General features: G+C 24.3%; 3 protein-coding genes across 5 annotated transcripts; 2 read left to right on the forward strand and 1 right to left on the reverse strand.

Moving 5' to 3' along the window:
* Positions 1 to 511: 511 nt before the first annotated feature.
* Positions 512 to 5,788, forward strand: LOC126908037 (serine/threonine-protein kinase RIO1-like). Its single transcript, XM_050689860.1, has 11 exons — positions 512 to 647; positions 771 to 831; positions 914 to 1,053; positions 1,119 to 1,341; positions 1,735 to 1,986; positions 2,593 to 2,779; positions 2,852 to 2,970; positions 3,181 to 3,284; positions 3,629 to 3,834; positions 5,321 to 5,566; positions 5,628 to 5,788. Exons 2-11 carry the CDS (start codon positions 794 to 796, stop codon positions 5,733 to 5,735), a joined length of 1,623 nt encoding a protein of 540 aa, XP_050545817.1. The 5' UTR covers positions 512 to 647; positions 771 to 793; the 3' UTR covers positions 5,736 to 5,788.
* Positions 5,789 to 9,836: 4,048 nt separating this feature from the next.
* LOC126908040 (glycylpeptide N-tetradecanoyltransferase 1) lies at positions 9,837 to 16,409 on the forward strand. Its single transcript, XM_050689864.1, has 11 exons — positions 9,837 to 10,229; positions 10,293 to 10,392; positions 11,315 to 11,429; positions 13,197 to 13,413; positions 14,305 to 14,421; positions 14,480 to 14,650; positions 14,722 to 14,902; positions 14,962 to 15,079; positions 15,554 to 15,699; positions 15,761 to 15,898; positions 16,016 to 16,409. Exons 1-11 carry the CDS (start codon positions 10,168 to 10,170, stop codon positions 16,034 to 16,036), a joined length of 1,386 nt encoding a protein of 461 aa, XP_050545821.1. The 5' UTR covers positions 9,837 to 10,167; the 3' UTR covers positions 16,037 to 16,409.
* A 2,195-nt stretch (positions 16,410 to 18,604) lies between these two features.
* LOC126907336 (uncharacterized) lies at positions 18,605 to 20,655 on the reverse strand. Of its 3 annotated transcripts, none has more exons than XM_050688535.1 (6): positions 20,260 to 20,655; positions 20,085 to 20,187; positions 19,880 to 20,020; positions 19,664 to 19,788; positions 19,160 to 19,304; positions 18,605 to 19,085 (listed from the first exon to the last, which is right to left on the reverse strand). In XM_050688535.1, exons 2-6 carry the CDS (start codon positions 20,170 to 20,172, stop codon positions 18,781 to 18,783), a joined length of 804 nt encoding a protein of 267 aa, XP_050544492.1. In that variant the 5' UTR covers positions 20,173 to 20,187; positions 20,260 to 20,655; the 3' UTR covers positions 18,605 to 18,780. The 3 variants fall into 3 exon arrangements, with proteins under 3 accessions (XP_050544492.1, XP_050544491.1, XP_050544490.1); XM_050688534.1 differs by having other exon boundaries at positions 19,850 to 20,020; positions 20,085 to 20,202; positions 20,260 to 20,630; XM_050688533.1 differs by having other exon boundaries at positions 19,850 to 20,020; positions 20,260 to 20,611.
* Between the last annotated feature and the right edge of the window lie 407 nt (positions 20,656 to 21,062).

Consider the following 21,062-nt stretch of genomic DNA (forward strand, 5'->3'; position numbering starts at 1 on the left):
AAATAGACAATTTCCTATTTTTAATTTTTTTCTTAGACATTAAATTTTTATTTAAAAATTTTATAGCTGTAAATATTCTAAATCTTGTAAACAAATTAATTAAATACAATTTATCAAAACATTTACAAGGGTGGTTAAAAGGTACATTACAAAAATAATTTTTTAATTCGGCTCCAACTCCATCTACAATAGCAAGTGTGGAAAAGTTATTAATAAAAATATTTTCTAATTCATTAATACCAATATTTACCATATATTTTTCATATTTACCAATAAACCATGTTTATAAACATTGTGTTTACAAACAAACCATTAATAATGGTGTTGAACAATGTGACCGTATGTAAAGAAAAAAGGGAATACATTTTTTTTCTTAAGTGGCTACACTGAGCGACATAAGCTTGTTATCAGCAAAAACTAAGAGTGTCACTTCTGGATTTATCTATTCTGTGGTAAACCCAACCAAACCCATAACGTATAGATTAATCTAAAATTTATTGATAACAAATATAAAAACTTGATAAAATGATAACTGAACCTCGTGTTTGACTTAAACGAACTAAATTTTTTTTACACCAAACTTAAAATGTAAATTATTGAAAAACTTTCTGAATCAATTGAATTTTAGAAAACTTCTGTCATCACAAGTAAATCTCTGAAAAAATAATTTTATTTTGTGATCGAATGATTCACGTACAAAATATTCACAATAAACTTTTTGTCTTGTTTTTGTGTTTCTTATTAAATACTATTCTAATTATATTTTACAGGTTATTGGAATAAATTTTAAAAAATGTCTTTTGTTAGTAAAATTGACATTGACAAATTATCGTAAGTATACTATAATTTATTATCTGCCCTTTTCTTATGGTAATTATATTTAATTAACATAATTTTTTCTAATCCTTTTAAGAGAAAATGATGATGTTTCTAAATTGTTTGGAGAGATGAGTTTTAATAATCATGGCCGGAAATTAATTAGTGATCTTAATACATATGACTATGATTTTTCTGATAGTGATAGTAATTCTGAAGAAATTTTGTTAGATTATGGTAAGATGTATTAAAAAATCTATTTTTTTAGACACTAAATTTATTTAAATTCATAATCATTATAGGATGTTACAGTAAAAAAGGAACTAATGAAATTAAATCTCAGACTATAACAGCTACTCCTAATAAACAAAATAAAAATTTAAAAGTCAGTGATTATCAACCATCTGAGAATTTATTTAAAAAATATTTAGGCAAAGTAAACACTGATCCTTATGAAGGTCCAATGTTAACACAAGAAGCCTCAAATAAACTTATGGAAAGTTATAAAAAGTCAGATGCTAGCAGGTATGAAAATTACTTTTCCTTCTATAGAGTTTTAAAGGTATTATTCCCTAATAAGTTATATTTAGTTATAGTCATACAATTTTAGAACTATTTGTACATGATTGAAATTGATATTTTTGCTTTTAAAGCTTTACTATTTAAATAGGTATTTTTTTTAAAACTTTCTCTCTATACATATTACATAAATTGATTGGTTAGGTTAAATATTTTTATAATAAAATAATTGGTTATGTACACAAAATAACATGTATTTGAAAGAAATTAGTAAATTTATGCATAATATTTGTAATTATTATTATGAATGAAAATATCAATTATATACATACCACATAAATTGATTAAAATACAAAGATCAATTTTTTAAATTCATTAATTATAATTTTTGAATAACAGATATAGAAATAAAGATAAGTGTGATCGAGCAACTGCTGAACAGGTTATGGATCCTAGAACTCGTATGATATTGTTTAAATTACTTAATCGAAGTATGATTGGACAAATTGATGGCTGTATATCTACTGGCAAAGAAGCCAATGTTTATCATGCCACATCAACTGATGGTGGAAAACATTATGCCATAAAAGTATTCAAAACGTCAATATTAGTATTCAAAGATCGAGATCGTTATGTAACTGGGGAATTCAGGTTGTTTTAATTTTGTGCATAATATGATTTTATCCATTAAAAATACAGTAAATAACTTAATTTTTTAATTCAACTTAAATAATTTTACACGCAATACATATTTTTCCTATTAATGTTAGGTCAATTTCATGCCTTAAAATAAAAAACACATTGTAATATTTACAATTTACTCCACAATCAAAATATTTCAATATTGTTATTATATTTATCAAGCATAATATATGTTTTAGAGTTTCCTGAATTTTCTATGTATTTAACTTACTTTTCAAAATCTAGTGACTTAACATCTTATTCCTGTGTGCTCCTCAAATTCCAGAAAATTTTCTCATTGATGGTTTAGAAGTTAAATAATTTAAAAATTGTTGCATAAATAGTTAATTATAGATTGAAAGATAATTAACCTGATAACTCTATAGTTACTATGGAAAAAAATATAAATAGAGTATTATGAAAGTATTGTTTTTAATTTTTTTTGTTATTTCAAAAGGAAATCAAATTTTAATACCAAAATATCAGATATACTTAAGTTATGAAATACTTTTAGTTTTGTAATTTAGTTAAATAATTTAAAGAAAATAACATTAACTAATTGTACAATCTTTTTAGATTTCGCCATGGTTATTGTAGACACAATCCGAGAAAAATGGTACGTTTATGGGCTGAAAAAGAAATGCGAAATTTAGTCAGAATGCACTCGGCTGGTCTACCAGTACCACAGCCAATATTATTAAGATCTCATGTATTAATGATGTCCTTTATTGGTAAAGGTGGTTGGCCAGCACCAAAATTAAAAGTGATATTTTATAATTGTTTAAATTAATAAACATAATAATATGTATAATAAAATTAATAAATTTTGATACAGGATGCTCGACTGACAACATCTAAAGCATGTCAACTTTATAGAGATTGTCTGATAATTATGTGGAAGTTGTATAATATTTGTAAATTAGTGCATGCTGATCTCAGTGAATTCAATCTTCTGTAAGAATAAATTAAAAAAAAATTTTACTTATAATATTTATATTTTTACACTATTTTTCCAACCTATTAAATAAAATAATATAAAATAAATATAAAAAATAACATTCTATATAAATGTACTTAAAATGTTTTGTGAGAGAAGAATAATATGTGTCTTTATATTTCATGTTAAATAAAATACAGTGTTTAGTAATGGTGCATAACTTTTAGGTATGATAATGGAGAAGTTGTAATGATAGATGTATCACAAGCTGTTGAACATGAACATCCATATGCCTTAGAATTTTTACGTAAAGACTGTACAAACATAACAGGTTATTAAAATTTTAACTGTTTGAAAAAAAATTTTTAAGTACTCAATATTTATATTTTTTTCTGAAATAAACAATACTAATATATTTTTACTTATTATTCTCTAATTAGCTTTACAAATACTGTATTAGATAGTTAAAATATGAGGTGCATGATAAGACTCTAATCACAAAATAAATAATAGAGAAAAAAACTTTTTGATACTTAATCTTTTATTTAATTTTTTTAAGAGTATATTAAAATTAATTATTACTAAACTATACTTTCAGAATTTAAGTGTCATAAAGGATACACATTTTAAGTATTTGTCGATATATAATTTCAAATTTTTATTCTAATACTTTAGAATTTTTTCGTCATCATGATGTCGCCACACTTACTATTAAATCACTTTTTGATTTTCTCACTGATCCAACTATAACACCAGACAATATGGAAGCTTGTCTTGATTTAATTCAGGCTCAAATGACAAATTCTAATAATTTAACAAATGAAGAACAAGTAGAAGAAGAAGTATTTAAAAATGCTTACATCCCTAAAAATCTCAACGAAGTAATTAGTACTTTATGTCTATAATTTATTTATTGTATATGCACCTTAAAAACTAAGTTATTTAGCCAAAGGTTTTGTATTTTTACTGTATTTAAATTTAAATTTATCTACTGTTTAGTGTGATCTGATTTAACTGGCAATTATTATAACTTTTAATCCAATAAATTTACTGTAACATTTTTTTAAACAATTATTTTCATTTGTAGATTATGTTAATAACATATTATTTATTATTTGTCTAATAAAAAAAAATTTTTTTTTTTTAATTTCAAAATATATTTTTTTGCAAATATTTTGATAAAATGATGACAACTATAGGATAAATACTTATTAAGTTATAAGCATTTTAATAAATAGATTGGATATATAACAAGAGTGAGTGCAACACAATCTGGTATTTATATTTACTTTGCTATTCTATATAATTAAATACTTGTATCTTAATAAGTATTTAAGTTATTATCAATCCATCAAGCTTTTGTAAGAAAAGGTATATAAAATGTCTATTTTGAAATTTCGAAAAAGTTAAAAATTATTATTTTTTTCTTGTAAGAGACTTTTGGAAAATATATTCCTTTAACATCTAAAAATACTAACGTTATTTTAAAAAATACAACAAAATGATAATTGGATCAAGATGTTATCCGTTGTCAAATAAATCTGATTTACGCTGTTAAACACTATACACAATGTTTTTTCACTTTATATTTTACTTCAAGTTGTATTAATTTAATTGCTCGTGGGGTTAATTGCAGTAAAGTTCTTATGGTTTTGTCCTGGGTAATAAATATTAAGAATTTGTTTATCACCTCCCTCCAAAATATATTATTATCTTGGAAAGTTCTATCATCCCTCATTTACATTCCTAATATGAGCCAGTTTTTAATTTTTTTAAAATAATGTTGCTAAATGATATAACATACTTAATTTTGTAAAATTATTGTTAGAACATTAAGCTAATTGTTCTGAAATTTTAGTCAATAAACTTAACTGTTCACATAACTTTAAATTATTCTATTTAACATTTTTTACCAAAACCAATTGTATTAATTCTGCTGCTAATATATTAATGAATGCAGGGAAAAACTTAAGTTTTAATTTTATAAAATTATTGATGTAGTTTACATAATATTATTTATTATTACTAGAATGTTATTAATATGATTAGATGTAGTTTTAATATTTTGTTGATCAAAAGGAATAGTATGTACATGGAATTTTTTGAAAATGAGATTTTGTTATTAAAATTTTTATTTATAACCTCTTTATGATTATATTTTAATTATATTTACAAAAGAATTATTATTAGTTACCATGATATCATTGTTTTTTTAATAAATAAAACAATTTTATGACTTAATAATATTCTTTATAAGAATGTTTCTTAATTAGGGTTTCTTGTAAATTAATCAGAATTCATTCTTATTTTTCCACAAAATAATTTATATTATATGAAATGTTAAAATTAATTTCATGTTATTTTTAGGTTGTTGATTTTGAGAGAGATATAAACTTAATTAAGTCTGGACAAACCACTGAAGAATTAATTTATCAAAAAATTGTTGGACTTAAAGACGACTTATCAGGTCCTCAAAATATTCCAGCAATATTAGACAATGTTATTTCAAGCGCTTCTTCTAATATATCAGATTTTGACAATGAAAGTTCTGAAGAAACAAGCAACTTTGTCAACTCTGCAAGACCAAAAGATGAAGATTTAGAGAGTAAAAAGGTAATAAATTTTATTCTTGAGTTTTGAAATTCAATATTTTTCATAACATATACAATTTTAGCTACGGAAAAAGCAAATTAAAGAACAAAAAGCTGAAAAAAGAAAAGTAAAAATAAAGAAGCATATTAAAAAAAGAAAAGAAAAAACTACACAATGCCGAAAAAAATAAACTATTGTTAATAGCTGACTATTATTTTAATAAATAAAATATTTATTGTTAATTATTAAATAAATTTATTCAATGAAAATAGACATCATTAACACTAGAACATTGAACTTTTTTATTGAGCTCTTTTATTCAAGAAGTTCTGAATAAATATGTTAAGCTTAACAACTATTATAGGTTACTGGGCGAAAATTTTGTGAAAGGATTTATTTTTGGCCTTAAGTCAGGTTTACTGCTCTTCCGTAGAATAATATTACACTAATTTTTTTTTCCTTAAAGTGTACCTTAGCCTAATAAGTAGAATTTGAAATTATATGTTTTTATAAATTTATTTAAGGTATTTTGAATTGATTTGTAAACTTAGTTATGTGTTGTTACTGAGATAATTAGTTTAGGGAGGTTATCCCTCGAACAAAAAATATTTTTACGCTACTACATTATTCCATGACAAAGTTGAAACCCTTTAAAGTGGCTTAAATTAAATTAAAAATGTGAATAACTCCTAATTGTGAGCATTAACTAATTAAAAAGTTAATTTTTCAATTTAACTAGTTAATTTTCTTCTTATAAACTTATTAACTTAACTAATTTAATTTCTATTGAAATAACTTAGCTATTTTCAGTTAATTAGTTAAAATAACAGGTAAGCTAAATTCAAAATTTCATAAAAAATACTCTCTTATATGGTGTGTATTTGGTTTAATTTAAAAATAAAATTGAATTTTTCCTATACCAAATAATATATTTACATAACAAAAAATCTAGTTTTCTGAACTTTTTCTAAAATGTATGTGATTTTTAACTGATTTTTTTAATAACTAGTTTTAAAGATAAACCGAATAACGAACACCAAAATGTACAAAATTAAAAAAAAAAAAATTTTATATTTTCTTCCTATTCAGTTGAAAATTGATTTTAGCTTTCCCCTGCTACACCGACCAATAAAAATGATTTTAAGAGAGCTTAGCCAAATAATAAATTTTAAATGAAAGTGAAAGTGAAAAAAAATTTCAACCAACTATCTAGTTAAATTTATAATTTGGTAACTTTTAACTGTTAATTTATAGACATTGTTCATACTAAGCTTAACTTGAGTTAATTATGTCGATTAACTTGCCCATACTTGATAATTCCAGACTCTACTTATAAGGTTTGTTTCAGGTAACTTTGATAATTTTTTTATTCAGTGTTGATTGATTTTAGCATACTTAAAAAAAGTATGTAATATAATGTATTATTCATTTTTTTAGTTTCTATAATTCTTCTTTGATGTCATATTAAAATGCAATACCTATTTTTAGATAATATTACAATTAAAATTTTCTGTTTTTATTTTATACAGGTTAATTAGTATATCATTAACAGTGGTTAAAAAAAAGTTGTTGATTTTGTTTAGAATTATTTATTTATTAATTTATAAATGGTTAAATTTTATTTTTATCCATCCCTTATCTTTTATAAAGGTACCAACTTCATTATTTTAATGGTAACATACATATTTAACTAGTTCATACAATAAAAAAAGTAATTCAACTGAAAAATGATTGGTCCATAACAATTTATGAGCCATATGCGGAGTCAATATCATTTTTGAATGTAGACTGAAGCATATCTTATATATACTATTTAAGTATATATAAACTGTAGTTGACAGAAGGTGAGTTTTGGAATATGTTATTTTTATTATTACGCATTTTTCTACCATGCTACTTCTCCTACCCAAGTATACATATTCATAATTTTTAAAAAAAATGCATAAATCAATTCTATTCTTTAATGATAAATATTTTATATATACCTCTTTCATTCGACATATTTTTTTTTAAATCGGATCATAGCCGTTTATACAATCGCCCCTCGTGAGAAGAAATTTCTTTATTCATATTAAAATTATTCTACTATATTTTAGGTTTAAGCTTCATTGCAAAACCGATAACTTATTTTTTGTGGCTATCATTTTTTTTTCTCTGCTCTAACTTGACCTACTTTTTTCAACGATACGTCAAATGACTACAATTCGTATTATTTATTTATATATTACACTTATAAATTATAAAACTCGTGATCACGATATAAATAAGGAACTAGAAATTCATTTTGCTTTTAGAATAATTCATCAATTGCTTAAAATTAAACACTATCTACAGATTTACATCAAAGCGTTTCTAATAATAGTGATTTTAATCACTGTCAGATATCATCTATACTTTTCCCAACTATATCTCGACCCTACTGTGCTACCGTTTTTTATTATATAAGCTAGTTGAATATGTCTGTTATCATTTAAAAAAATGAAATTGTTATCCTTATGTTGAGCACGGAATTATATGTTTTCATAATTTTGTTAAGTTATTTCGAACACATCACTAAGCATTACAATTTTTTATTAATTGACTTGAAAACTTAGTAATGTATTTTTACCGATAATATAGTTATGGAGAATTAAACTTCATTCTTTCTAAACGAAAAATATGTCTAAGCTACTATAAAATGTATAGTAAATCCTCCATAAAGGTGCATAAACTTGGGATCCTTCAAAATCGCATCATTAAAATATTACATTTGAGTAATTAAGCTGTTTATGATAAATGAATATATCTGTATGTTCTAAGTGATGTTTGAATTATTATTTTACTTTTATTTAAAATTGATATAGTTAACAATAGATTTATAAATTAGGACTAAATTTTTTTAAAACAAAATCGAGATATACCAGTTTGGTTGAAGTATTTCAAGATACTTTTCAAATTTAAAAAGAAATGTATAAAATTTATCCAATGTAAATTTCATGGTAGTAAAAAAATAATCAGGTTTTGCATATTGCTATTAGGCCATATATTTTTTATAGAAAATCTTAAAAAAAGGTGAACGAAGTACGAGGTGCACATAAAACTAACAAAACCAATACTTCCTAACTATCAATCCTATAAAGTAGAGTAAAGAGACTTGTGGAATCGTATGTATGGAGATTATCGTAATATAGAGGTAGTGCTTCAAAACCCCTGGTGATTTACATTGGTTTAAGGGACATTTTAAATGTTTTTAACCGTTTACTTATGTTTAAAATATATTTTTTAATAACCCTGATACAGATTATATGTCTAAATCATAGGCGCAACTAGATCAACGTTTTTGGGTAAGCTAATAAGAGGTATGATTCACAGACTAGTAGGCACCCCTACGTTAGTATCGCATACATAAGTATGTTCAATGAAAACAAGAGTTATAATTATACAATGCAGTGCAATCATTATCACACAATGCAACCATTATCGTTATCGTTATCTGTATATGCATAGATTAAATAGATTAATCTATGACCAAAGTGGATAAATCTTCCTTGATAAATAAATTTAGATGCCCATAATTGTAAAATATAACACCACATACAAAATACATTTTATTCAGAATTATTCTAAAATTATATTTTTGACAATAAAAAAAATTACAATATCAATTATATCAATCAATATTTGTATGACTAAATCAATAAATGCGTTCTAATTTTTTTAGGGTTGCTAAAGTTCTAGCACCCTCCTAGTTGCGTTTATGTTCTAAGTTTATTATTTACCAACATGGTTGTTTATGCAGTGACAGTATTAGAATATTTTTGTGGACATTAAAATTTGTTTAACTGTTTTTTAAAATAAAAAAACTACTAAAATTTAAGAATTTTTGTTTGTATTGAGGAAGGATTATGACCCCTCAACTGTACCATGGTTAAGTAGCATAAAACGTAATTTTAATTAAATGAAGATGACAATATTATATGGAATATTTTCAATATGTATTAATTGGTTAAGTATATTTTTGAATAGATGATCGAATTAAGTTATAATTGTACTTATAACTTAATTTAGTGATATCTTAATGGAATACATGTTCAGAAAATACACCATCCAAAATAATTACTTATAAAACTTGTTACTATTTCAATAGTATTTATATTTTTAAAATGTGATCAATTTTACACTGTGTAACACTAATATTATTTTTTAATATTTTAACCGATTCATTTGACCCTTTGATTTTCAATGATTGTCAAAACTGGACAGCTGATATATAATGAAAATAAATCAGGTTATGCAACCTCGTGACTAAATTTTTTTGTAGAACTGCCGAAATCTGAATGCCGATTCGGTGTGTTTGTCGTTTATTAAAATATATTTTTCGTCGTTCATTAGAATTCGATTTAAAAGTATGCGCTGTGACAAATTATAAGCATTTCATTTTTTAATTTTAGATAATATTGATAGAAACGGTTTTCAAATTTAACTTTAATTTATATTACTTGCAACTGATTTATTGATTACAAAATTTATTTAGATTCAAACTTGGATTTTATTCATTATATATCTTAATTAAAACTTATTAGTTCATAAAAATTTTACTGGTATTTTTATATTATTGGATTAAACCGAATTACCCATTAATTATGAGTGAGGCATCAAAAAATCAAGGTGATCAATCTAATGTAGAAATTGAAAAGACCAAAAAGTAAGTTATTACTAAGTATGATCAGACGAATACTTAAATTTTTTTTTTTTTTTTTTTAACTAGAAAACGTAATAAGAACCGTAAGACTAATATTAAAGCCGAACAAAGCACTCAAAATGGAACTGTTGAAGAGGCAGCATTACCGTCTACTATTTCAATTCAGGTTAAAAATTTAAAAATGTACTTGAATTTATCAAAATAAAATGTATGAATACAAAATACTTCATTTATTCCATATTTAAAAAAATGAGTAAACTTAATTCTTGTAGGATTCATTACATTTTTTGAAAATAAACTACCAGGAGCATCGGAACTATTCTTTACATGAGGGGGAATAAAAATTTAATGATTATAAATGGTCCCCTTGGTAGTTATAAAAATAAAAGAATAAGTATAAATATTTTTTTCACAATTTTTAGTGATCATATAAAAAAAAAATTCTTTAGTTTATAAATTATACCCTCGATAATGCATATTATCTTTTATATGATTTATAATTATTGTTAATATACTTCAATATACATCATAGGATTAGCTATGATTTTTTTGAGCTTATAACAATAAGTGCAAACAATCACTTTATCATTAATAGGGTTTCAATTAGTAGATCAGTAAATTTAATAAAAAAAAAAGTAGCCGAAATTTTTTAAAGTGATATTATTTGATATTCAGAAACGAATATTATGGTATTATTCTGTTCATAATATTTAAAAATTACTATTTTATTTATTTATTAGTTCTATTTAAATCATAAATTACAATAATTATTAAATATCGTCTAGATTGGAATAAGTAACCCCTATACTTTTTCGTACTTATTTTATGATTGCCTTCTTATCTAAATCGAAAATACATTGTGCCTTGGTGCACAGGTACTGAATGGTTTCCGGATATTTGGAAACCATTCTTAGTTCCTAGCTAACCTCACAACTTTGAGAATCATCAAGTTAAATTTATAAGATATTCAAAATCAAACTTCTTAAGTAGAATAACTTTTATTAAATTGAAAATTAAATTTATAACTATAAATGAAATACTGAATAAAAAACAAATTTAATAATATGAATTTGCATCATTAATTCTAGGATATCCAGAAAGCCATGGAAGTGTTTTCACTTCAGCAAAGAGCTGCCAAAACTCCTGAAGAAGCTTTACATAAACAGTATCGGTTTTGGTACACACAACCAGTACCTAAAATGAGTATGTTTAAAATTACATATGATTACAAACAGTCTTGGGAAAATTACTTTGAAAAATTAATAAAATTACAATTACTCGTTACATTTCTAAAAAGTAATGTAATTACTAGTTTGTTACTGATTTCTAAATGTAATAAACTTACTTTACTTAATAATAAAAGTAATTAATTACTTATCAAATTAGTTTAGTTTATTTTATCATGAACTATTTAATAAAACCAAAATATTAGAAATATTATCACTGTTTTATTAGTTTCTATTAATTTAATATTTACTCAAATTTGTTAATCATTAAATATTATTTATGTTCATCCCTTATACCTTATAGGGGTTTGAACTAAAATTTTTCAAATGGTAAAACACATAATTAACTAGCCTATTTAATTGATAATAGTTTGATTAAGAAAATTATTAGTCTATAACAACTTTTGGACCACTATTTCAGAAATTTTTAGCAATTTAAGTAATTATGAAGGTGAAAAGTGAGTGTTTCTATTATAATAATTAAACATAATTTGTACTTTTCTTCCCGTTTAGATATAAAAATGTCAAATATGATTAAAGTAATGAATTAAACAATTTAGGGACTATAATGGATATACATGCATTAATAAAAATTAATTTTTCTACTGATAATATCAATATTTTTTGGTAATGTGTTAGTAACTTCAAAATACTTCATAAATGTAATTTAATTACTTATTAATTATATGAAAATAAAAGTAATTAAATTAAGTAATTTCTTTATATTAAAGTAATGAGTAATATAAATAAAAAATAACAAAAATGTTTCACTTTTTACAATTATTATATGATTTCTACAAGGAATTTCAATGCTGATTCTGAATTAGGTTTTAGATTTTCTCTATCACATCTGGTTTTTTAGATAATTATTAATTATTAATAAAGCTTTAATTATAATATAATATAATACCATTTTCTTTTCATATAAAAACTGTTCATTTGATTTTCTTTTAAAAATATTTTGTATCTGATCACATTGTAACATAGAACAACAATATGCCACTATTATAGTATTCCACTGTCCCTGATAGTACCTCTGCATTTCTTTATAATTTATAAATAATTATACAATTATCACACATAAACTTTAAATATATAGTCATATGTATTGTTAAATAATATATAAAATTATATTATATCGTTAATTCAATTACTTCTAAATAAAATAATACTGGAAAAGTATATAAAAAACCAGTATTGTAAATTTTCATAATTTTTCTATATTTTTTGTATTAACAGCTTTTTTTTGACTTTATATTTACTGAAAATGCTTAAAGTCAATATTTTTTAATTTGTTACTAAATTATCTACTGGTTGGTCAAAATGTCTTAATTATAAATTAAACCAAAAAAAAGTTATACCTGATGGAACAGTTCCAAATTTTGCATAATTTTTATTAAATACATCATAAAATCATTTTAGGAATGTTAAAAAAAAAAATTATATTTTTTTGGATGAATTTACTATGTTATTATTGTTTAATTACTAATAAGTAAGTTTCACAAATACTAAACGTAATTAAAAAAATCTAAAACCAGATTCGGAAACTAACATCAAAATTCCATAATGGAATCATATAAAAATTGTAAACAAGAAAATAACTGTTATCCTGTGTAGTTGTCCTAGAAAATTATAATAAATTACTAATTAAATATTATGAGATGTTCCATAAAAAACATTTTAACTGTTTAAGTATAAATTGTCTACTTTTTTTATAATTGACTAAATTTCAAATTTTAACAAGGTGAGGTTGTTGTTAATGATGGTCCAATTGAAGCTGATAAAACTTTGGATGAAATCAGAAAGGAACCTTATACATTACCTGACGGTTTTCAATGGGACACCCTAACTCTAGATGATCCATTTGTTTTAAAAGAACTGTATACTTTATTGAATGAGAATTATGTTGAAGATGAAGATAGTATGTTTCGTTTTGACTATCAGCCTCATTTTCTCAAATGGTAAGAACTAAAGTAATGATATTTTATGAATTTTTTTCCATTTCTATTGTATACAATTATTACTAATATCACAGGACAACAAATAATAAAAAAATTTCTCTTGTTCACAATATGTAGGTGAATTCTATAAGAATTTCAAAACTAATACTGAATCTGGCTTTAGATTTTTCCTTCAAATTTAGTTTTTGAGATATTACTAATTAGTAATTAAGAGTTAATTAAGCAAGTAAATCATAAAGAACTTCAAATAATTTTTTTTTACTTTTGTAATATAATTTCATGATGTTTTAAAAAAAGTTTTTATAGAAAAATTTGGGATTTATCCGTCAAGTTTAATTGTTTTTATACACATTTAAAAAAAAGAAAATGTTGTGAGGAATTCAATATTAATATTTTTTTTTTACATAACAAATAATTAAGAATAGCACCATTCTGAAAAAATTTACTGAAAAAAACAGGAATTTTTTTTGCCATAATTTTCTGGGGATTACAGTATTAGTAATTTTTTGATACAATAGTGTAGTTAGATTTGGTGTATGATACTTTATCCTAAAGTTTTATTGAGCTCTAACATTATTTTTAAAAAATGCTAATAATGGCTATTTTGAAATTTCAATAAAAAAATATCATTTTATTGTAGTCTAAAATTGTAAAAACTATTAAAAGTAACAAAAATATTTGCTGGATCAAATGTTATTAAAGATGTCATAACCTGTTGGAGTATCACTAGGTCCAAGAGTGTCCCACTATGGTATCCATTTATAGTGTAATTTTACTTTTAACTCTTTTAATGGTTCATTATTAAGTTTATATATATTTCAGATAAAGAAATGATGTTTATTAAACATAAATTAATTTAAATACAACTTTTTTATTTTATTGTTATTTTAGGGCTCTTCAGCCTCCTGGTTGGTTAAAGGAATGGCATGTGGGTGTCAGAGTTACAAAGAGCAATAAACTTGTAGGCTTTATTAGTGCCATTCCAGCATTGCTCAATGTTTATAATAAGTAATTATTTAATTTTATTAAAATTAAATTTCTTCCTCTAACAAAATTGTAATTTTAGATCTCAAAAAATGGTTGAGATAAACTTTCTTTGTGTCCATAAGAAATTGCGTAGTAAAAGGGTAGCTCCAGTTTTAATCAGAGAAATAACTAGACGTGTAAATCAAACTGGTATTTTTCAAGCTGTTTATACAGCTGGAATTGTTTTACCAAAACCAATTGGATCATGCAGGTAATTCTATCCACTTATTTTATTATTAAATTAATAATTTTGTACACATTAAAAATGTGTTTATGATTAAGATATTGGCATCGATCATTGAATCCAAAGAAGTTGATTGATGTAAAATTTTCACATTTAAGTCGTAATATGACTATGCAACGAACATTAAAATTACATAAGTTACCTGAATCAACACATACTCCTGGTTTTCGTAAACTAACTGAAAAGGATTTACCACAGGCCAAAACTCTATTAGCAAATGTTAGAATACACAATTAAATAGATGAATAGTTTATCTAATATTTTTTCATTTGTTATAGTATCTTAAATCTTTTGACTTATCTCCAGCGTTTTCAGAAGAAGAGTTTAAACATTGGTTTTTACCTCAAGAAGGTATTATTGATGCCTATGTGGTTGAAAATAATAATAGTATCACAGGTTGGTAATATTTTTCACAAAATATTATTTAAATCTACAATTTAAACTGATTAATATTCATTTTATTGAAAAATAATTAATTTCATTTAAAAAACATAATTAGATTTATAGTTAAAAACTATCTATACAATACAAGACATAATAAAAATTTTATTTGTTTAAAACAAAATAGGAGATTATTATTTTTGTATAAGTAGTATAAAATATATATTATTAAAATATTAAATGAAATTGTTTATTTTATAATTGAGTTTAAAGTTAATTTATACATGGATCATATTCTTCAATTTGTTTTAAAACTCAATATTTTTTTGTAAAAATTATATTTTTAAAAAGTCATTTACACTTTTTGGTCTATTAACCATTTGTATTAACAAATTATGTTTAGTGAAATATTCATATTATAATTACTAAAATTTAATTATAACAGGTTTATTTCTAATAACCTGGTTTATGTATTTTACTTATTGATAGATCTAGTCAGTTTTTATACACTTCCATCAACAATTATGCATCATCCTACATATCGTACATTAAAAGCAGCTTATTCATTCTACAATGTTTCAACCAAAACACCATGGATAGAATTAATGCAAGATGCTCTTATATCAGCTAGAGATGTAAATTTTATGGCCTAGCTTAAATAGTTACAATTTTATAATATAAATTATTGTGATTTAGGCAAATTTTGATGTGTTCAATGCCTTAGATTTAATGGATAATAAAGAATTTCTTGAACAACTTAAATTTGGTGTTGGTGATGGTAATTTACAATATTATTTGTACAACTGGAAATGCCCAGAATTAAATAGCAATAAGGTAATGAAGTTTGTACAGTAGTCATTTATACAATTCATCAATAATTATAAATTGAATTATACATTTTATTGTATAATTATTTTAAACTAAATTTAAATCAAATTTTTTAAATTTTAGATTGGATTGATCTTGCAATGATTATCAAAGAAAATGTGTGACATTTAAAATTCTTATTTTGAAAACTTTCTTCTTCTGTGTTATAACTTTTGATTTAACAAGAAACAGATTATATTTATATACATATATAAAATTGTACTATACTAAATTATAGTGCTAATTTATTTTTTTTTGCTAAATATTAAATAAAATTTACCTATGTGTATGCATAATCAGGTATGGAATACTATAAATTAAACAATAATGTTTATTTATGAAAAATATAATATTTCAAGTATTATTATCACAAAAACATTTAATTTAAAAAATTGTTATTGATCTTGGATTTATTTCTATTAATTATATAATTGTCTTATGTTACCTATTCCAAATACAATCATAATCTTTTTGTATACTTTAATTGTATTTCAATTTAATTGTGTTGCATAAATATATGCAAATATTTATGCAACGCCATAAATATTTGCTACATAAATATTATTTTATATTTGATCTTTCCTTAATTTATAAACTTTATGACTAAATTCATGAGCAATATTGCTCTTTTATATGAATAGATTTACGCTTGGCCAGTTTTTGAATAAATCATAGAACAGATTTTGCTACAATTTCCAATAAATTCCTTTGGGGGATCTGACCTTTTTTCTTCCTAGTTCTATTCTCATTTTTCACATCTTCTTTTTCTTACTCGCCTTAATCCCAACTACTTGGGGTCGGCCACTCTTATCCTAAACTTCCACTTGACACAATCTCCGATATCATTTACGCTCATATCAGCTGTCCTCAAATCGCATTCAATAGCATCCCTACATTTCTTTTTTGGTCTTCCTCTACCTCTTCTTCCTTCAACATTCATTTCTATAACTGTTCTTATAGCTTCCGATTCTTCTCTCCTCATATAACATGACCAAACCATCTAAATCTATTTTCTCTCATTTTATACACGATTGATGCTACACCTATACTCCCTCTTATATGCTCGTTCCTTATTCTATCTTCTCTAGTCACTCCACTTATCCATCTGAGCATTCTCAACTCTACTACACTCATTCTCTGCTCTACTTTCTTATCAACCGCCCAACACTGAACCATACATCATGGCTGGTCTCACTACAGTTTGTAGAATTTACCTTTCAGCCTCATTGGAATTCTTTTATCGCATAAGACGCCAGACGCTTCAATCCACTTCAACCACCCGCACTTAATTCTGTGTCTTACATCCTCGTCAATACTACCGCTCTTTTGCACAACTGATCCTACATACTTAAAACTCTTCACCTCTCCAATCACTTCCTCGCCTATTGTCACTGACCTCCTCATTTCACCTACCTCGTTTTCTCCTTTGTCAAACTCGTACTCTATATACTCTGTTTTACTCCTACTTATTCTTGAACCCTTTTTTTCAAGAACTAATCTCCACACCTCTAACTTTTGATTAATTTTCTCCTATTAACACTATATCGTCGGCAAACAACATGCACCACGGCACCTCTCCTTGTATTTGTCTAGTAATTTCATCCATCATTATAGAGAATAAGTAAGGGCTTAAAGCAGAACCTTGGTGCACTCCTACTCTTACCCGAAAACCTTCTGATACTCCATACTTACTTTCACATAATTCCTAAATATAGTACTTGGTGAAATATTAAGCAATACGAATAATGGAACAATGTTGTTTATATATGTAGGATTAAAGTTAATGAACTAAAAAAAAACAGTAAATTTAGCCACAACACACAAATTTAAACATTGATTGGTGGACATTTTTTGGAAGGGAAAGGGTTGAAACTAAAAAATTTCTTTACTGTTACATTTTTGTTAAAGATCTGCTCAAAATGTTCAGTTTTTGTCTGTTTACTTACACTGTTTAAATAGTAGGACCTACCATGCTGAATTGTACGTTGCAACTAATACAGGAAGTGTCTTATAATTTTGATAAATAAGTTAGTCAATAGGTCAGTAACGTAAATGAAGAAAACAATGAATTACTATAAATTAAGGGCCAAATATTTTTTTTAGTATTCTAAGTTACTAGAGTCTAATTTGTTTTATGTTTAAAAAGCATTACTAAAGAGGAAACTGATGTTAGAATATTGGGCAAATAGTTTCATGTAAAGATATATTAGCATTGCTAGATTTTGTCTTGGTGGTACTGCTGTATTCTTAGATTATCCACTGAAATTATCTTTATGAGAGCAATTACATATAAAAATAGTACTGTTTATATTTTTTAGTTTGGTGCTTCAAATTAATTAAATATATATTGAGTTTATATATTTTACAGGATATATCTATATTTTTATAAATTATTTTCTTTATTATTAAATTTATGCCTCAAAAAGCAAGACTACAGATTAATATAACATAACCAAGATATCAAGCAAAGTAAGAAGTAAAAACAATTAAAATAATTATTGGGTATACAATTAGTATCAAATCCAAAACAAATAAATGTATAAATTTTTTAACTATTAAAATTATTAGTAAGTGATAATTTTCAATAAATGAAAAACCAGACTACTTCTTTTACAATTTTTTTATTAATTATTGGCTATGGTAAGTTTGATGCCAAAATAAGCACAAAATATAATTAGCTCATATTTTCCTTTAATTTATTAAATTTCTATAATTTAAATAAATAACAAAAATAAAAAACTTATAACATAATTTCACAATTAAAAAAACATAATAAAACCAAATGTAACATTGATATACTATATATAAGCTTCATAACCACCAAACTATTTGAGATTATAACATTAGATTTATAATAATTGTGTTTGAAAAAGTTGCCATAAATTTGAAATACCATCCAAATAATTAACATCAGTTTGATTAGCTGGAATAACATGCGCAAAATCAATAAGTGAAACTTTTAATTCGGGATTATAATTCTCATCATTTTTTATTGAGTCAGCATCATATGCCAATAGTACTGAACTAGAATAGAAGTGGTTATGCCTTTGATTTTCAAAATATTTCCGAATTCGATCTAATTCATGAGCAAAACCATGAACTAATTTTGAAAGATTTGAACATTTACTATTGAAATTTAAAAATGTCTTGAAAACTAGAATAAATAAATAATTATTTTATAAAGATATGAGTATTATATACAAAAATAAAAGTCATTAATAAATTTACCAGAAACAACTTCTTCTGGGTTTAATTTTTTTCCAAACTCTTTATCAAATTTATGAGGCTGTTCTGAATTTGAATCTGCTAAATCATAAACTTGAAATCCTGGAATGCAGAAACTCCATTTCTCTTTACATTTCCTATACTTGGTCTGCAAAAAAATAGCAAAAATAACATTTTGTTACATATAAAATAAAGTAACTCAATTAAAATAAATACTTATAACAAATATGGAAATTAAATATATGATTAATAGATATTAATATTTATAATAAAAAGTTTATAGGTCCATTTAAAAATTTGGAACAATATAACAAAAAGTTGACAGATATATTTTAATTTAGACTGATGTCTAGTGTTCATTTAACTTTTATAAGTTTTTATTATAAAAAAATTATATTTTTGATATTAATGAGATATTTAAGAATTTTTTGGATGGCAATAATATGATTGTAGTTTAAGGAACTTTTTTATATATTAAATGTTTTGTAAATATTACATAAAAATTACATTTTCATCTCTTTTTTTTTTTTCTGAACATCCTGGTTCCCAAGTTTGCACACCAATTTTAACATCCATGACACAAGGTTTTTTCATATTTCTAGTAATATCTTCCAAAATAATGAAATTCATATCTAGAAATAATCAATTAAGATTAACAGCTTTTTAAAAATTTAATATTTTAATTAAACACACCATTTGATTTAACTTTTAGTATGACTGTACCATAATATGATGGAACCAGTTTTTTAAGTTCTGCTAAATGTTCATTTTTTTGTAACTCCTCATAAAACTTGACTTCATTTTTGCCTTTAGAGCCACCTTCAACAGATTTGAGAATGTAACCTTCTTTGTGTTTCAATAAACCTGAATATAGCAAAAGTACTATGCTTAATGTCACACAATATAATATGTAATTTTTTGTTACAACCTAATAATGGTTTTTCCTCAGTGAATTTATGACCTCCAACTTGGTCATTATATGGAACGATATCTGTTGTATCTATCCATTGGTCCATGACACTCAAAAATTACTAATTAATATAAATCTTAAAGTAAATAATAACAATTTTGAATTCTATACTGTCATAATATTATATTCAAACCTTATATGGTGTATTCGCAGATAACAACCTTGTTTGTAATTTTGTTAAATAATGGTATGTAAACATTAGATTTAAATATGATATATCTTAACTTGTATATTCAATACGAATTGGTCAGAGTAAATACTTAATATCTAATTTTAATTAAAACACTTATTGATGCGTATCATTAAGTGATAAAGAAGTGAAAATCATTTAAATATTGTTGCCTTCACGATAACGATTTCAACCTTAGAAACGATATAGTAATACGTGAGAGGTAACCAAGGACTGTTGATATTAGGTTTATGGGGTATCAGGGATTTATAAGTAAACACGGCTTTTTTGTACTTAGATAGGTGTTTATTACGTATATGATTGTTCAGGCTTAAAATTATCACAAAATTCGGTTAGATTATGATTTTTTGCGACACTCGACATACTTTCGTATTGGCACTCGCTCACGACGCAATCACGCACCATATACACCCAAAGTGTCAAATTCACAAAACTCGTCTTAAAAACTTTTAAAGTATTCCTAATATATTCAAATTTAATTATGAAAAATATTTTTCTTATTAGAAATAAACCTATTGAAGGAATTTTATATAGGAGCATTAAAATATATTCAAAGAAAGTGAGACCGACTGACCACGGGGGCACGGTGAGAATTGCACCCTGGATCGCTGTCAATGAGCAATGAGGACCGCATTATGATTAGATATAATTCGATTTGCAAAATTGATTTTAGGCCTTTTTTTTAGCTTCGATGCGAAGCTGAGAAGGTATTGGTTTTACTAAGATGTGTTTTTTTTTTTTTTTTT

The sequence above is a fragment of the Daktulosphaira vitifoliae genome, unplaced genomic scaffold (genome assembly GCF_025091365.1).
Source record: "Daktulosphaira vitifoliae isolate Bord-2020 unplaced genomic scaffold, ASM2509136v1 Scaffold_5, whole genome shotgun sequence".
NCBI classification, from domain to species: Eukaryota; Metazoa; Arthropoda; class Insecta; order Hemiptera; family Phylloxeridae; genus Daktulosphaira; species Daktulosphaira vitifoliae.